General features: G+C 39.8%; 1 protein-coding gene across 1 annotated transcript; it reads right to left on the reverse strand.

The window, feature by feature from the left end:
• Positions 1 to 1583: 1583 nt before the first annotated feature.
• LOC100722706 (seminal vesicle protein SVP-2-like) lies at positions 1584 to 7646 on the reverse strand. The gene is made up of 3 exons (XM_003467775.4): positions 7571 to 7646; positions 1985 to 2338; positions 1584 to 1760 (listed from the first exon to the last, which is right to left on the reverse strand). The coding sequence occupies exons 1-2, from the start codon at positions 7644 to 7646 to the stop codon at positions 1995 to 1997; spliced, it is 420 nt and encodes a 139-aa protein (XP_003467823.1). The 3' UTR covers positions 1584 to 1760; positions 1985 to 1994.
• Between the last annotated feature and the right edge of the window lie 10799 nt (positions 7647 to 18445).

Raw genomic sequence — 18445 nt, forward strand, 5'->3', positions numbered from 1 at the left:
TTATGTTGAAATTTGTGCATCTGACAATGGTAACCATTTTTGATCACCTGATATTCTATCTTTGCATCATGTACTATGCCCATCCTTCTGTTCTAAGTTTTGTTTAGTCACGTTAGGTTTTATTCTCTTCAAAAAAAGTAATAAGAACTGTGGAAGTAAAAAAAACCAAAAAGTGTAATTGTTATTGAAAAAAAGAGAAGAAAAAAAGGTGGTCTAAGGGATATAACTGCATGTATGTTTGGGTGTGTAGGATGGAAAACCATATTACTGAGCTTTTGTTGGATCATTGAACGGAACTGTCTGCAATCTCACTGTATGAATGTCCACTTTATATGCTTTAATTTTATAATTTGGACAACTGTTTCTAAGATGACAATACGTAACCTATTAACTAGTGATTTCTTACTGTATATTCTTTCCTTGACATTCTGTATTATTTGTACCCTTTTACTGCTTTGTTTTTTTATTTCCTTTCTTTTTTCTCTTTAAATAAAAAAAAAGAAATTTGTGCATCTGTTGGGACATGTCTATTCCAATTTTATGGGACATGCTTTCTAGGAAGCAACATTCTTTTGGTTATGTACCTATGGAACGAGTAGTTGATTCAGATTTCAAAATGACAGGGTTAGAGAGGATGTCCTCAGTAATTATATATAAACTTGTCCACTTAAATAGAGACTCAAGGCTCATTGAAAAATAGAGATCTGTCTGGAGTCACCCAAAGAGCGCAAAGCAAAGCTGGTGATAGCTCGCAGAACACTTAACCCAAAGCTCACACTCTTTTCACCTCATCCCTCCTCCCCAGGCTTTGCCCTCCCTTGGAAACTTCCTGGTAAGGGGCAATGGGGAAGGTGAATCAAACCCACACCCAGAGCTTTTCTCTAGTTGTCCAACATATTTTCCCCCTTTATTTGCACTACTAGCCCTCAGATGATTGTATATCTCTGGAGAACACTATTCATACAAGACAGTGTTATGGGCTTAGTGTGTCTTGAGTCTTTCTTCACATTTTAAAGCAGGAGCCTGAGGGAGGACGTTGTTTAAGCTAAAAGAATGTTACCTTAGTGGGAGAATCTCAAGCTCAAACCCCTGAAATTCTTAATGAGCAAGGCTTGCCCAGCACTAATAATATCATCTTTTCCTGTCTTTGGAGAAAGATATGGATTCCTGAGATTGTTAGTGGAAAGGAAGGAGGGAGCCATCAGTTTACCCCAGTGTTAGCTGGTCACACTGCAGGGCTGATTGCAGGGCTGACAGAGAATTGGAAAGGGGAAACCACATGTCTGTTGTTTGCACAACGTGTTTTGTTTTTTATTTCTGTGTGTTGTCTTTCTGGTTCTAGGCAAAGACAAGCTTTGCAGATTTTCAATTCCTGCTGACATGCATACTGCAGTACTTGGGCTGATTACTGGATTTCTAACACTAAACCCTAGGAATGGAGCTCTCGTTTCTGGTTCTGTTCTCCTTTGCACCCCAGAAACTCATCTTCTGGGTCCTTTTCCTTTCCATGGGGAGGCTGAGTGCTACATTTATATCCACCTCCCTGGAGCTTCTAGGACCCCAGAAATCAGAAGAGCCAGAAATACATTGAAGCAGAAGATCTTTTTATTGGAAAGTAGGTTGAGAAAGGCAGTGACATGCTTGGGCATCCAGAATGGGAGAATGGGCAGTGTATGAAAGCGTCGTGCTATCGGCAGCTGGGATTACAGAGAGGCCTTCAGGCCTGGGCCAAGGACAGGTACAGCCAGGACAGGATGGACCTGGTCGGGGAGAAGAGAATCAGAGATGTGACTCATCAGGTGAAAGCACTCTAACTCAGTGAAGGGACATCCCTCTCTGCACCTTGCTTATGGCCTTTGAGACCCCTCACAATCTCAGTCCGTCCAGTACTTCACCATTTCCCCTTCCCACATCCTGACATCACTGCCTGTCACTCAGACTTTCCTAACAGCATGGGTTCCCTCTTCTTCCGGCTAATACTCACCTTAAAGGGGTCACACACGTTGCATGTTACTTTTCCCAGGATCTGCACCGTTAGCTAAAGCTTGATCTTCAACTGAAACTAGTTCTTCCATGGCATCATGTCGTTTGAGCCGAAGGTGTCCTTTTAAAGGATTGAGACCTCCAGCTGAACCTGAGTCATCAATGGAATCTTCTTTGAACCGAATGTGACTTTTCTCAAGATGTTCATGTCTCACTGAAACGTGTTCTCCCGTGGGGTCATCTTTCTCCCAAAAGCGGCGTTTGTCAAAATCTTGACCTCGGCTTGATTCTGATTCTTCCACCTCTTCTTTGTGCCAAACACGGCTTACCACAGGATCTTGTGCTCTAGCGGAACCTGCTAAGAGAGAAATGCACTCACAGGTAGATCCGTTATGCCCATTTCATTAGAATATCTTTCCTGGAGTGGGGGATTTAGGTCAACGGCAAAGCACCTGCCTTACAAGTGTGTGGTCATGAGTTCAAGCCCCGGTACCGATAAAAAAGAAAAAGACAAAAAAAAAAAAAAAGAAAAAGAAAAGAAAATTACTCTCAACCTGAGAATATCTTTCCTGTATGTCCAGCCACTGCTCTCTGCAGTCTACTCCAAACCATGCCTAGAAGCAGAGGAGGTGCTCCAAGGATCGCTGGCATCTGTGCTCCCAAAAGCCATTCCCTTCTCTGTGGACAGGGGCTACAAGACCACAGTTCCCTCACAATTTGTTTCTTTCCCTATCTGGCATTGTCTTCTTCTCAGGAGCTGGTCCCAGACTGAGCTGACACCCTGACAGGAGAAGGATCCTTTGTTATTTCTTAGGAAGCTGAGAGAAGGGAAAAAGGGCCTTGGTCACAAACCAGGTAACTTAAATTCCAAGCTTGCTCTGGAAATTATTTTGACAATTTTTGACTCCTCTCTCCATCTCAGTTTCTATTTTGTGAACCTCAGGTCCTCTACTGGCATGACTTCTCTGTTTCTTAACCTCCTATTAGAAGAAGACAGATTATTTGGGTGTTTTATTGAGCAGGAAGGCTGGGGACAGAGTCCACAACCGGCACTCCGAGTCTACACACAGTACACAGAGTGAGTCTTGGGCTTGTCACTTTGATGCATGTTCTGCACTGACAATGACCCCTGAGGCAAAGACACACAACCATACAGCTTGTATAAAAGATGCTCAGGTCTCAATCACTAGATTGGAAAGTGTGGGAGTCTACTGTTTCTCTGGACCTAAGAGAAAAGGCCATAAGGCTAAAGTGTGCATCCTGCCCCCAAAATGCTTCCCGTCTGGAACGCATGGGGAACCCCGTCAGGTCCCCGTGAGCTGCATCTTCACCAGCTCAGCCCTGCTCCGATTCACTCGGCTGCTCTGGAGCCACCTTTGCTGCCCTTTGCATTTTATAAACCTTTGAGATGCACCAAGAAATTAATTGGGAGGTGGAATTTTAGATCTTGACATCCTTGAAATCACGGTATGGCAAGAGGGAGAAATGACTCCAATATTTAAAAAATAAAACACAAGTCACATCTAAGGTGGATACTTGCAGTGTCTAACATGCCTCTATCTTTTGCACAACAGCACCTTGCCTCTTCTGAAGAGTTGGGTTTTTTTAAACCTATTATCGATGTACAACTCTAGCAGGAGCTTGTAATCATGAAATCCTGCCCCCTGTCCACAGAAACAGGTGTGTGAGTGTGTGTGCAGGAGTGTGTCACCCAGGACTAACGAGAAAGTCTTTATTTTATGGATGGTAGAGATAAGTGAGTTCTTTCTTTTGTTAAAAATACTGTATACGATCTGGAGATGCCAGAAGCTATACTTTTACAGAGATAGAGATGAATTATCTGAGAAAAATGAACCTTAAGACCCCAAGAAAAGCAGAGGGAAGAGTGAGAAAAAATGATGACATCAGCCATCCTTTCCTGCTCCTTAACTTCCCGTGCCTTTTCTAGGTTATGGTTATCTAATCTTCCATCTAAGCTAGTCTGATTTAGTACCTGTCTTTATCTTTTTCTCGAGACAGGGTCTCACCATGTAGTGCAGGTTAGCTTTGAACTCACTGTGTAGCCCAGGTTGGCCTCACATTTGTGACAGTCTTCCTGGTTCAGCCTCCTGAGTGCTGAGGTCACAAGCCTGTGCCACCGTGACCAGGTTGTATCTGTCTTTGTCAACAAAAGTTTAGAGTAAGAGAAATACCCAAGTTCAAGATGTTATCGGGAGCAGACAGAACCAGAAGGCTGGGAGTCACCGAGCGGAGGCTGAGATGAGAGAAGGAGGAAACAGTATGACTATTAGAAAATGAAACTGTGGCTTGAAACCTACCCTTGGTCTCACTGAACTCAAACTACACGCATAGCTGAAGCGAAAGCTGAAACTGGCAGCGAGATGTAAAACAGTCAGCATGTTGGAATGCGCTGAAATGTCTACCAAACCCACTACTAAATAAACTATTCAAACAAAATATAAAACATGCCATTTCTACATAGAATGGTATATACTATGTAGAACATACCGTTTCTAAAATTCACATATTTGAGAATTTTATGTTGGTGAAGCTGAGAGTGTTATTTTCATACACATTTTTCTTTTGGCTCCATATTATGTCTGTGAAAGTCACCTATTTTAAAGCTTACCCTTGTGCCTTCTACATATCCATCTAATCATGTTATTCTATGCAAATACAAAATACGTGTCTCCACTTTACTGTTGATATACAGTGATTAGCTGTAGTGTTTGGCTCTTCTAAGTAATTTTGCTTTGAACAATCCCATACATATTCTTCACAGAATATCACAATGCACATTTGAATGTATACATAGCTAGAGATGGAATTGTTGGGTCATGGGGTACAGATCATAGCGTGTAGATATGATAAATGTCATAAATATGATAAATGACTTTTCATATCAGTGTATCAATTTCTGCTGCCAACATGTGAGAGTTTAGTTACTCCATAGTCTTGCCCAGAGTTGGTATTGTCTGGTCTTTTCAGTACCCATTCTGGTGGTGATCTAGTGACATTTCCTTATGATTTAAATTTGTACTTCCCTGATGACTTGTGAAACTAAGCGATTGCTCATACCTTAATTGCTCATTTGAATATCTTCTTTTGTAAAATGGTCTTTTGATATCTTGCTTATGTCTGAGTTATCTGTTTTATTACATGGAAATATCAATAATATATGCATTTGTAGGAGAAAAGAGCCTTTCACACATTGATAAAAAGAATATGTACTGTAACTTGTTTAAATATAGTTTGGCATTAGTTAGTCAAATTGCACATATGCACAATCTATGATCCAAGAATCATGAAACCTAATATGAAATTAAAATAAATATTCTCAAACTTTACCAAGAAAAATTTACATAGATGTACTGTTTTTATTAGCCAAATGTTGGAAACAGCATAGATTTCTACTATGCCAGTATGCCCTGGCATATTATTATAATGAAATATTGTACAATTGTGAAAATAACTTCAATATAGCACGCACAGAATGATTGTGACTAAAATAATGTTGGATGTAAACTACTGGACCCCAAAAAGAATATTTAGAATTATACATCTTCTAAAGGCTCAAAACAAAGAAAATAAGGGAATATATATATAATAAAATTCAAACTTGATTTCAAAAAATGAGGAAAATTTGAAGATGAAATTTGGGGCAATAGATAACTCAGGAAGAGATGGGAGAAAACATTCTGGATGGAGAAGAAGCACATTAATTGGTATAAATTAGTGGTTGTTGGTAGTATTTTAGATTGTTGGTGAGCTACTGGGTATGTGTGTGTGTTGTATACATATATTCATGCGTATGTATGTGTGCTTTAAAGTTGTAGAGTGAATCATTGATGGTTTACCTTAGTTTTCAATAATCTCATATTGCTATACTCATAGATTGTAATTTTTTGCTATTATGCATTATACTACATGTGTCCTTTCTTGGCTTGCTTTCTAGTAGGGGACATGCCTAGAAACAGAGTTGCTAAAGGCTAAAGACATGGGAAACTTGAACAATATTGTCTTATTTCCCATGATAGGAATTGCACCATTTTGTATTCTCACCTGTTGTGAATGAAATTACCTGATTCCATCCAGCCTCACACAGAGAATGTGTTCAATTTTTAACTTTTGTGCACCTTATAAGTGAGAAAAGATAGCACATAAAAGTTTCTGTTTAACATTTCTCTACTATAAATTAACCTTTTCACATTTTAAAGGACAGTTTTTTAAAATCTGAAAATGTTTATTTCCTTTGTTCACTTGTTATTGATTGATTACTCTTTCTTTCTCCAGTTAACGTGTGTTCAGGCTGAGGAACAGCCCAGGGGTGGAGCATATGTTTAGCATGAAAAGGCCCTGAGTTCAAAACGCAGCACCCCTCCACCCCAAAAGAGTACAGAATATTCAGTATAAAGCAAAAGTTGAATTGACTCTTTTGTGATCATAAAAGTTTAGTCCCTGAAATTCACTTTATCCCCGGATAACACATGACTCTGAGGTTACTGTTTTGTTTAGATTCTCCTCACTATGACTTCTAACATTGGTCCTTGCCATTAGATCACCTGATTGGTTTGGGTAGGAAAAATGACTGAAGAACCGTCTTTCTGTCCCACCTTTTGGCCATGAATTAGTGGACTTTTATTCACTCTATGTGGTTACTTCTGTGACATTACATTTGTTTGTGGCAATTCCTGTCTTTTTAATTAAATTTCTATGTCTGGCTTTTATCCTTATCATGTGCTAGCTACTGAGTTTGGGTAGGACACTGCCTTGGGGTCCATTCTGTATTCTATCTTGTTGTCTGTGATTTACTTTTGCTTTGATATCCCCCTGTCATTCTCCTTGAATTTTGGACTTACAGGTGGTATAAATAGGCCTTGGTATGTTCTGTTTCCCTTTGGTCCTTGTTACATAGCAGTTGTTTGGTTTGGAAAGCAAAATGGCCTTGGATTCACTTTGTGCTGTGTCGTGTCCGCAACAGAGAGGCCCTTATTCTCTACTTGGCTACTTGTCTGGCATTCTGTTTACATATTGGCTATCCCTTTGATCGAGACCAGGATTTTGCTCCAAGTTATGATTATTGTCATCAATAAACTACATAATTATGACTTGTGCTTCATCTGCCTAGATGTGAATGATTCTTGTTTTCGATCTGGATGTTGGTCAGATACTTTCATTTATGTTGTGGATGTCAATAAAATTGACTATGAATTCACTTCTAGTTATGATAGATAGTTATGATAAATCAATCTCATTGACTGATTTAGATCTAAAACTGTCTTGTGATCCAGATTGATGTTAGCCATTTTTGTCCGGAACAATGTTAGAATTCTCATCTATTTAGAAATTGGTGCAATGCATTAGGTAACTGGACTTCCTACTCTCTCAGTAATTGATAAAAGAATATTTAGGTTCCATTCTCTAAGAAATTTTTGTTTTAGCTCTTATCTCTCACCTTCTCTTCAGGGACTTCTTGAGGTTCCCACAAGGACTGTCTGTGGTGATAGGTGGAGACTTGTTGCTCCCCTCCTCAGCCCCAGAATGTCCTGCATATCTGTCCCCCACCCTGCAGACCCACTCCACTCACCACGCAGCCTCCTCCCAGATGCTTGGTTCTCCAGAATGAGGAGCAGAGCAAGGATGAAGAAGAGGGTGGACTTCATCTTGCCAGGAAGGAACTTGACTGAGGGCCGAGTTGAGTTTCTCATTTATATCTTCCTTGACTGGGTGTTTCATGGGCGTGGCTAAAGTTACACAGGCCTTATTTTCCTTATCTGCAAATGCTAGCTTCTTTCCTGTTGCTCAGTAGGTGGCACTGTCAAGGTCCCAGAGACCGCACAGGGATACAGTGCTACAGAACTTTACCTGTCTCCTCAGATCCCAGCAGATGGTTGTCAACACATAGAGATCATCTGGTACAGTTTTCTTCATTTGCAATAGAAATTCAGTCCAGTGTCAGGTAGACACTTGATACAGATTGTAACAATTAATTGGTAGATGATGGAGCTCTTACAGTGTGCAGTGGTATTAAACCTATGGCTCAAGTGCCACAGTGGGCTCTGTGTGTCATAGAAAGTTCTAAAAGATTCACCATCACAGGTCTAAAGTGTCAGACTCTTTCCAAGGTGCCACCACTTAGATGTTCTATCACAGATATATTATGCCCTGGACCTCTATGTCTTGCAAAATAAACTCAATATACATACTGCTATAACTGCCAGAAAGCAACCATGAAGATAGATGACACAGAAAAGAATGCAACTTTAAGAAAGCAAAAATGTTTCAGAATTAAATAGGATATATCACTGAGAAAATGTGACTGTAAAGCTCTTCACAGTACAAACTGATATGTGCCAAAAGCTTGCCAAAGTCACTTTCTGATACTGAATTTGAAAAATCTATACAGCTGTCTCAGGTTTTCAGTTAGACGACAGAGAACAGCAGCAGTCTTTCCAAGAACACTGCATGTCTAGTGCACTGAGAGTTGAGTCTGGACCTGGCGTCAAGAGGAAGTGAGCTTCAGAGACATTTTTAAAGGATGGGAAATTTTTTAGCACGTTTTAATGGTGTTAGGAATGACTGTTGAAAGAAGAAGGAGAACTGGTTTCTTTATTGGGTCCTTTTTCTTGAAATCTATCTAAAGCTACATTTTCAGAATTAAAAACATTTCCTACTGAAGTGTTAAATAGCCACAACCCACAACGGGTATATTTGCCACCATTGATGAATTGATTAATGTACTGACAGATTCAGTTTTCTGTATTAGTGAGAACGCTGAATGACATTCCTGTAGTATGATCCATGGAGAATGTGGTATGGACAGACTACAGAAAAGGAGAGCGTCTTCACAATGAGCCTGAATATATTCAGAAAAGAATGGAGCAGGGACGTGGAATGAGGAGGCCTTTCTATAACAGAATTGCAAACTATCATAGGGAATGCTGTACACAAGGGCCATGGGAAAGACCAGCTGTTTTCATGTAAAAAACATAGGTACAAATGTTGCATTATCAAATATGAGATAAGAAAACCGCATGAGCAAGTCCAATCTCTGACCAGCAGTACCTCTTTGTCCCAAGGGTAATAACTATTTCCCTCCAGCAGGGACCCTGAGAGCGGGCGGAATAAGATGTACATCCAGTGCCTGCTATACCTCCCACATTTCCCTCTAGATAACACCAAAAACTTCTCTGTTCCAAATGCAACATGTAGAACAAGAATCTGATAACACTGATCTTATTTATGGATCAAAGAACAAAACCTTTGCTCAACCCAGTGTATCAAATATGCAGAAAGTTCAAGATATGTAAATTAAAAACAAAAAAGCAAAAGCAGGAAAAGACAAACTAAAAATAGGATGAGATTATCATATCATATCAGAACAGAATTCAATGAAATTTGAAAAAAATATTTAAACCAGAAAAATGACTGTATTGATAAAGATGAAAGCAGAAACCAATGACTGGAAGCAAAGGCTCAGTGATCAGGAAGTCTTTGAAATGGTATCTTAGTGGCAGAAGGAAAATGTCATCCTGGCACAACAAAGAAAAAGCCTCTAGAAATATTAAATGCACAAAGTTACCATGAAAAAGGTAAAATAAGGTCTTTATGGTACAAGAGAATTTAAATGTTTATTAAATTTTACGTGAAATTACTTGACAAAGTAGGAATGATAGAAAAAAGTTCACTACTTTGCTTAACAATAGATAGAAAATCTAAATGGTAGAAGTATCCTGAAAGTGGTACAAAAAGTTGTTTTAAATCTTATTGCTTAGCCTCATAAATTCTAGGCCTATGATATGTGATATAAAGCAGCAACATGAGACAAATCATAGCAGAGAATTCAAAGAGGCTGGGGATTTAGCTCAGCGGCATAAGCGCCTGCCTTACAAGTGTGTGGTCATGAGTTCAATCCCCGGTACCGATAAAAAAAGAAAAAGACAAAAAAAAAAAAAAAAGTTCCTTAAGGAAGGGGGGAAAAATGATTGCAGAGGAGGTGGGGAATTTAGCAAACCGAGAAAGACATTTTCACAAGAGTGATAGTTTGGATTCTCCAGGACAATGGAACCCACCTCTTTCTATCTTGGGTATTTAGAATTGGGATTGTCTCCAAATTAGAGCAATTAGATGCATCCTGTGAAGTTAGTGAAATCCCCAAGTAGTTATCAAAGCCTAAAGTGCCCTGGGAGTCTTCACTGATAGAAATCACACTGGTGACACACCCTCTGCAATCGACCATCCTCTCCTCCTGTCCTAAATATCCAAGGTGTGCTTGGACACAAAGAAAAAGACCTACCACTAGGTGAGTGTGTAATGTCAATGTTTATGTGATAAAATACACACAACACAGAATTTACTGTATTCACAGTTTTTAATTACACAATTTAGTGGCACTCAAAGCATTCACATTTGCTCAGCCATGACTACTAGCCATCTCCACACCTCTCTCTTCTACCCCAAATGAACCTCTGTGTCTCTTAACTAATACTTCTGTTATGGCCTAGCTCTAACCAATGCACGTCCATTCTGTTCTGTATGCACCATTTTTAATAGGATTAAATTTCCATTTCCAGTGAAGACTTAAGTTTCAGCTTCTTGCAAATCCCCCCAACCCCCCCTTCCGCATGTTTCTGCAAGGTGTGCTGTTCCTAACTGCAGAGAGCAATGGAATGTACCAAGAATCCCAGATGTTATCTGAAATAGGTCAACAGCTTTGCAGGTTTTTAGCTTTAAAAATCCTGCCCTCAGGGAAAAAAAAATCCCGCCCTTAGTCTGTTGCGCACGCAGTCTTCCATATTGGCTATTGGAGGCTGCGTTGCCAGGCTTGAAATAAAGCCTTTGCTCCAAACTTCTTAATTTCTTGCTTCTTTGAATTTATTCCGGGGTCTGAGCTATCACACTTCCATATTACTTTTAGGTCCAGATCCTCATAACCAGTATTTTACTATCTATTTTTTAAACTTTGATGTTTGTGGGTACCTTATATAAGTGCAATGATACAATATTGGTTCTTTTGAAACTGGCTTGTCTCTGCTTCAGTATAATTTGATAATTGAGATTTTTCAAGATTTCTAGCACAACCCACATGGAAGAGATTCAATCAGATCTGAGTTCAATCAGATCTTTATAGTGGGGTCTGAGCATATCTACCATTTAACCAGAGTCTATTCAGGTTCTGTGAGGATCCCAGTTTTTCCATATATACTTGGGAATTACTCCAACAGAGTTCTCTGCATTGTCTCCTGTTGGAGGAATCCTTTAATGAAAAGAATGGGCAAACAACAAACTCAGCCTCTGAGTTGGCGTCAGGACTGCAGTTGACCTTAAAATCATTCTCCTTGCCTCTCAGTTTCCACATCCCCTGTGCTGAGCTACGCTGAGTCATTTACCTGCTGGTGTGAGTGACCCTCATTCCTGGGATGCACAACTTCTCAGGCCAGTGTGACAGAACTTGTACATTCACCATCATGGTAGGGATGCAGTAGAACCCAGAGACCTTGTGCCTTTCCTCTGTGCATCTGCCCCACTCTCCTTTAGCCCTGGCCTTGCCTGCCCTCTCTGAGTGTCAGTTTAAACTTGAGTTGAGACTTTTCTAAATGAGCAGACTGGCTACTCCAAGTTTGCTTTCCAATCTTGTAGTTCTGCTTTCATTTTTTCCTTTTTTTTATTTTAAAGAGAATAAAACAATAAAACCAATCAAAACAAACCAGTGTAAAAGATACAGGACTTCAAAATATTACAAAATCAATAATAGCTACCATAATGCCTTTTGATATCTTCAAAAAAGCTGTAGATAACTTTGGATATAGTGAAAATCAAATAGAATTGTATAAAAAACAAAACAATGAATGCAATAAAGGACTTCAAAACAAACCTATAGTAAATTTGAAATTGCTACCATAATATATCTTGTTATCTTTGAAACAGCTGCTCCTGCCATCAAATTTGACATAATCAAAGAAAACAAAAGAGAATAAAACCCAACCCAACAAAACAATGGAAACAATATAGGACTTCCAAAATAAGACCATAGGGAATCAACAATGGCTACAACTCTCAGAAGGAGATCCCCCCTAGAGCACTATCCTGATTCTCTGATCAGACCACTGGCCATAGACCTACAATTGGGGCGTGGTACTTCTTGTTTGCCAGCCCACACGCTGGATGGGGCTGGGGACTGTCTGGCCCAATCTGGCAGCGGCCTGCACATGGTGCTGGTTCCTAGATGGGGATCACTTGCTGATGCGGCTTTGTTCTCTCTATCCCTGACCTGCAAATGGTACTGACTCATGGGGAGAGGCTGGCGTCTGTCTGTTCAAGGTCCAGTGGCCGCTGGTGAATGGCGTGTAGGTTCTGCTTTGTAAACTGAAACAAGCACCATGCTTCCTGACCACCACAGATCTCTGTTGTATAACAGGGAAGATGCAGAACATGTGGGTGTCTGGGCTCTTGCCAAAGATGGCCAAGTTGATGGCAACCAGCAACCATGTCTCTTGTGTGTCCTTTTTGTCCTTGGGATCTTTGCTCAGTCTGGAAACTAGGAGATGATAAAGGAAGTTGGTCTGTGAATTTGTCTCAGGGTTTCTTTTTCTTCTTTCTTTTATTTCTTTTTTCTTTTTTATTTTCTTTTTTTTTTTTTTTTTTTTTTTTTGTCTTTTTCCTTTTTATCAGTACCGGGGATCGAACTCACAACTGCCTGCTGGCAAGGCAGGCGCTTATGCCGCTGAGCTAAATCCCCAGCCCCCTTTTTTCTTCTTTCAATAGCCATCATTGAATTATATTTATTTATATTCTTTTTCTTTTATCTTGATTCTAGTAATTGCTGTTGTATTTGTTTAAAAATTTTTCTTGAAATATAATTTGACTTATTAGATATAATATTTGTCTATTCTTGATCTCATTAATTTATGCATTCATCTTTATTATTACTTTCCTTTAATTTACTTTATATTTTTCATAGCCTCCATTGAGTGATAGGCATGTTCTTTTTCATATTTTATTTTATTGATATTCATATTTAAAACCATGAAAGATCTTCTGTATGTTTGTTTATGATATATCTACTTGATCTCTTTTGTATTAAAACAGTGTTTCAAAATCCTTTATCATAAGTGTCGTCTTCCATAACTACTTGTATATCCTACATTTTATTCAAAGAGACAGCCACCATGATATATGGCCTTCACATTCTTAAGAGTCATGTCTCTACTAAGAATTATGGATTTTGACATTCAAAAAATTTTCTTACTATTTGAACAACAAAGCAAATTACAGCACAAAGTAAGTAATTTATGCACTTGAGATTGAAATAGAAATTTCTCTTTCCAGTGCTGGTGATTCAACCTAGGGCTTTGCCCATGTTAGGCAAATGCTCTCTACTGAGCTACACCCCTAAAAATGATACTTAAGTGAGTAAATAGAGAGGGAGACAGACAAATCTCTGCTAAAGAATTACTGCAGATATTTCATGTAGATACTTTCCATGTAAAGACTGAATTTATTATGGCTGATACACAGTCTTCTTCTTTTCTTACTATTAAGTATGGAAAGACATGGGATGAAGGGTGCCTTTACCATGTAGCAATCTGACAAGCACCACCTCAGCCAGGTCATGGTGATGTGGGTACCACTGATAAGATTTGTTAAGATGGGAGCTGCCTCTGGGCTCTTCCTCCAAAATCCCCTCAACTCAGTATAGACAGGAGAAAAACATGAGACAAATCCCAAAGGAAGAGTATTGTATAAAATACTAACCAGGGCTTCTCACAACTGTCAAGATCAGAAAAAAAAAAAAAATAGTAATGCCTGAGAAGTGGTCACAGACAGGAAGAACCTAAGAAAACATGACACTTCAGTGTAATGGGGCATCTCTGGTGGGATCCTGAACTAAAAAGATGCTAAGTAAAAACAAAGAAAATATAAAGTAAGGGTGTTAATAGTAATAATGTATTAGTATTAGTCTACAGGTTGTAATGATTGTCTCATTGCAATATAAGACATGAACACTAGGAGGATCTGTGTGCTCAAAGACAGATGCTTTTCTGATCCAGCAACTCTTGGCCAGGATTTTCACAGTCTGTACCACATCATTCCCCTAGGAGGCGTAGTTTGTTTCAATCTTAGCTCTCCATTCTGCTCTTCTTTATATAGGCATTTTCGGGCTCCCTGTTGCTCTCTGGAAAGGTGAGAGGCAAGGGTTCAACAGGTAAGTTCACTGCAAGTAGCTGTTATCTTCCATATATGGAATTGAGGTTTTTGCTGGTTCCAGATTTCCAAGTTTATTGAAGAAATGCCTTTTATGAGATTGTATTGTTCTTGTTTTATGGGCCAGTTCAGGAAAAATGTACTGAAATATTACCATTCACAAGGACAACAGGAACACAGACATCATTGAATTCTTTTTTATTTTTTCTTCTTTTTAAAAAATAATCCATTAAGAAATTCTTCTCTAAGAATAGTAAAATGTTGATTTTATAAAAGTTGAAAACATTCTAAAGATAAGACTGTTGTATAAAGAAAGAAAAACTATAGTTCATGACTCACCAGAAAAAAAAATGTTTATTAAATGTGAGAAAATTGTGGGTTATGTTTACATAAGAAGCACTTTTAGTCAGGAAAGGTGGTACACATCTGTAATCCTAACGCTCTGGGAGACTGAGGCAGGAGAATTCCAAGTTCAGGCACAGATAGGGCAATTTAGCAACTTGTGGATATCCTCTCTCTCTCAAACAGTAAAAGGAAAAAAAAAAAGAAAAGAACAGGAGCTGTAGCTAACTGAGAATTCTTTGGGCTCAATCCAGAGTCCCTTGAAAGAAAAAGAAGTGCTGGGGCTGGAGAATAAGCTCAGCGGCACATAAGTGTCTGCCTTTGCAAGCAGGCAGTTGTGAGTTCGATCCCTGGAACCGATAAAAAGAAAAAAGACAAAAAAAAAAAAAAGAAAGAAAGAAAGAAAGAAAGAAAGAAAGAAAGAAAAAGAAAAAGAAGTGCTTTTGTAAGTCAATTAAAATAATCAGACATCCAATAAAAAAGACAATGATTTGTATGAAAATCAGGTCAGAGGATAAAGAAAGAGTTCATACCTGAAAAGTTGCAACAAATTTTTCATAACACTAATCATTAAAAAAGCCACCAAAAATCATCCTGTTTCCATTCACTTTCCTGTCTTACACTGGGTTTACTAACCACTCTACAAAAACTTTCCCATTTTGGGTCCTTGGTCCTGTTATAAAATGAAGGAGTGGGAAAGATCCTCTTTAAAGAATTCTTCAGTGTTTTTTACCATGAAAGAAACTCAAAGATTCCACAAAAGTCCTTTTTTCCCACAATGTTATGAGATAAAGATAGAACACATAGAGAATTAAAATGTGAAAATGTTGCGGGCATAGTGGCGTACTCCTGTAATCCCAGTACTTGGGAGGCTGAGGCAGGAGGATTGTTCCAAGTTCAAGACCAGCCTGCGATACAAAGTGAGCCCAGGTCAGCTTGAACTACATAGTGAGACCCTGTCTCAAAAAGACAAAAAAAATGTGAAAATGAGGAGGTGCTACAGATGAACTTGTGACTAGCTGATGGTCACATCTGTGGAACGTCACATTAGTTGCATGACTTGCACGCACCTTTTTCCCCAGTACACTTTACTTTTGATTCAGTATTGCCCTGTGATGTTCCAGCACTCTGCCATGTCTATCTCAATCCGATGGACCATTATCCATATGGCTGAAATCAATTGAAGCCATCAAGGGAACCTCCTTGAAATATCAGTGGAACACTCTGTGATTGTGAAGGCCTGTAATGCCCCTATCCAAAATCACTTATCTCTTCCTTGATGAGAGGAGGTGACTCCTGGTAGTCTCAGGGTGTACTTTGGGTTCTAAATGAAATGGAAGGTTTTACAATAGTGATAAGAACGATAAACCCAGGGAGTCTGCTTTTGTCTCTTGTACTGGTGCCTAACGATCCCTGGAGGGCTGACACATGTGAGTGGGTAGAAGATGGTCTCCCTGCCAGCTCTAGACCAGGAAGGTGATGTAGTTTGATTTTTCCTTCTGCTGACCCTGGTTGCTCTATTTTCTTGTCTGTTTGTTTCCATGCAGGCTATGGAGCTCCAGTGATGAGCAGGGTGCTCTCTGCCTCAGACAGGACATGCTTATTGCCTTGCTGATTCAGATGTAAAAGCAAAGGGTGGAGAGGGAGACTATTCTTCCTTTTACTGAATGCTTCAGATTTGTTACACCCATGAGTAACTCAAATAGCTCTTTAGGTGACCTTAACTGTTCCAGGCAGATTCCAAATACATAATAATTCACCTGATTCTGATTTCCTTCCTGAAGTTTCTACATAGTCAGACATGTCCTTGAAAGTTCTAAGAAACTTAATTAACAGGGTCTCAGAGAACTTCTTTTCCCTTACAGACAACGTTATTAAAGTTGAAAGAAAACGGGGAACTTGTCCACATCAATTTGTAATGGCACTTCATGCTGAAAGATGGTGTAATACTGTCCTTTTCTGAAAACTGGTTGAGTGTAACAGAGTAAAGGAAGCTAGAAGGAATGGGAGGTGGATACCTGAATGAAAATGAGAAGGATGTCTTCCCTGCCCATATATGCAATGTCTTAGATGGGCCTGACTAAGCCTAGATGGGGGCCATGGAACTTGGTACGAAATCGTGTATTCCCAGGTGTTCACTCACAAGTGGAAGCCTTACTTCTTTGAATTAGCAATTTCCCTGGCGGTATGATGAAGGAAAGATGGGAATAGCCTCCAAGCATACGGAAACATGATCAGGCATGAGTTGGAATCATAGACATTACATTAGAAACAACTTGATCAAGTTGGCCCGTTTCATAGAACGGGAGAATGAAGCCTGGTCAGGAAATCTGGGAACATGTTGGGTTGTCCCTTACCTATAGAGTGAAATTCTGGACTCTCCTAAGGGGCCTGTACAATGGGCATAAGTGGAAGGGGCAAACCACACCCATCAAGGGTTATGCATCTTCCCAGGACAGACAGGCTGCTAACAGCTGAACTCTTGCCAGGTCTCTGATGCAGAATGTAAATTCCTGATGAGCAGAGTCAAGTGGTAGGTCCACCACTCTTCCTCACAATTCCACATTGTGGGCAGGGTTTTGGTCCAGATATTGCCCATTAGGAGTGTGTTTTGAAAAATGCTTTCAACAAAATTAAGAAAATAGATTAACTAATAGATATGTGATCATGTACTATGAGTATATACTTTACATAAAAGAAATGGAAGTAGCACATATATGGAAATAAATAATATCTCACCATTAATCAAGAAATGCAAGATGATACATAAGTATGATTTTCTTTGTACGAAAGCCTCTTTCTATTGCTGGTGTTGAGCAAGTTCCTTTCTCCAGGGCTCTCTACCTCAGTTATTGTGCATGGACTCTTAAAAACCCCTTGCTGTGAGAGACTCAGCTATAACCGCAGGTCTCCACTAGATGAGGAGTGAAGTTTCAAGGGGAAAGCAGATCTGTGCAGTGGGGATCTGCGTTAGTGGGGACCTTCAGGTAACTCAGAAGAACTGGTGGTGGGGGCAGACTTGATGTTTTGTGGAGCACTTGTTTACACTGACTTCAGGGCTTCCTCCTCCTACTTCTCCGTTTTCCTTTGATGATACTCTTTGGGTCATTTTGCCCTGGGACCCCTGTATTGTCTTAGTTTTTGTCTCAGGCCAAATAAATCCATGAAAAAGTCTTTTTTTTTTTTTTTGAGAGGTGACCAAATCCTCCTACTTTGGCCAATACTCTTAAGAAAGAGAAATGACATAAAGGATCTTCTATGGTGCTGAAAATGACACACACTGCAACCACTGCTTTAATCTACCTCTGATGGAGGGTTTATGGGTCTGTGTGATCTCAACCCAAACAGTAAGACAGTCCTTCACTCAGGAGCACTTGCTGGTAAGAATCAGTTAAGCACACACCATGCAGTTGGCAAGAACATGCTCTTTGACGCAGAATTGAATTGCACAAATCTCAGTCACAGTGCAAGGAGGCTCTGTGGTGACCCCAGTTTCCATACACACTGGGGCAGTTTCAACAGGCTCTGGGGTGTCCTCATTGGAGGATCCTTTAATAAAGAGAATAGGCAAGCAACAAACTCAGCCTCTGAGTTGGTGTCAGGACTGAAGCTGACCTCAAAATCATTCACCCTCACTCAGTTCAACATACCCTGTGATGAGCTACTCTGAGTCATTTACCTGGTGTGAGGGTGATTGACCCTCATTCCTGGGATGCATAACTTTGCAGGCCAGTGTAACGGAACTTGTGCATTCACCATCATGGTAGGGATGCAGTAGAACCCAGAGACCTTGTGCCTTTCCTCTGTGCATCTGCCCCACTCTCCTTTAGCCCTGGCCTTGCCTGTCCTCTCTGAGTGCCAGTTTAAACTTGAGTTGAGAATTTTCTCATTGAATGAATAGACCAGATACTTGAAG

This window comes from Cavia porcellus, unplaced genomic scaffold (genome assembly GCF_034190915.1).
Source record: "Cavia porcellus strain 051 isolate PalLab524CR breed Dunkin Hartley unplaced genomic scaffold, mCavPor4.1 scaffold_5, whole genome shotgun sequence".
Taxonomy (NCBI): Eukaryota; Metazoa; Chordata; class Mammalia; order Rodentia; family Caviidae; genus Cavia; species Cavia porcellus.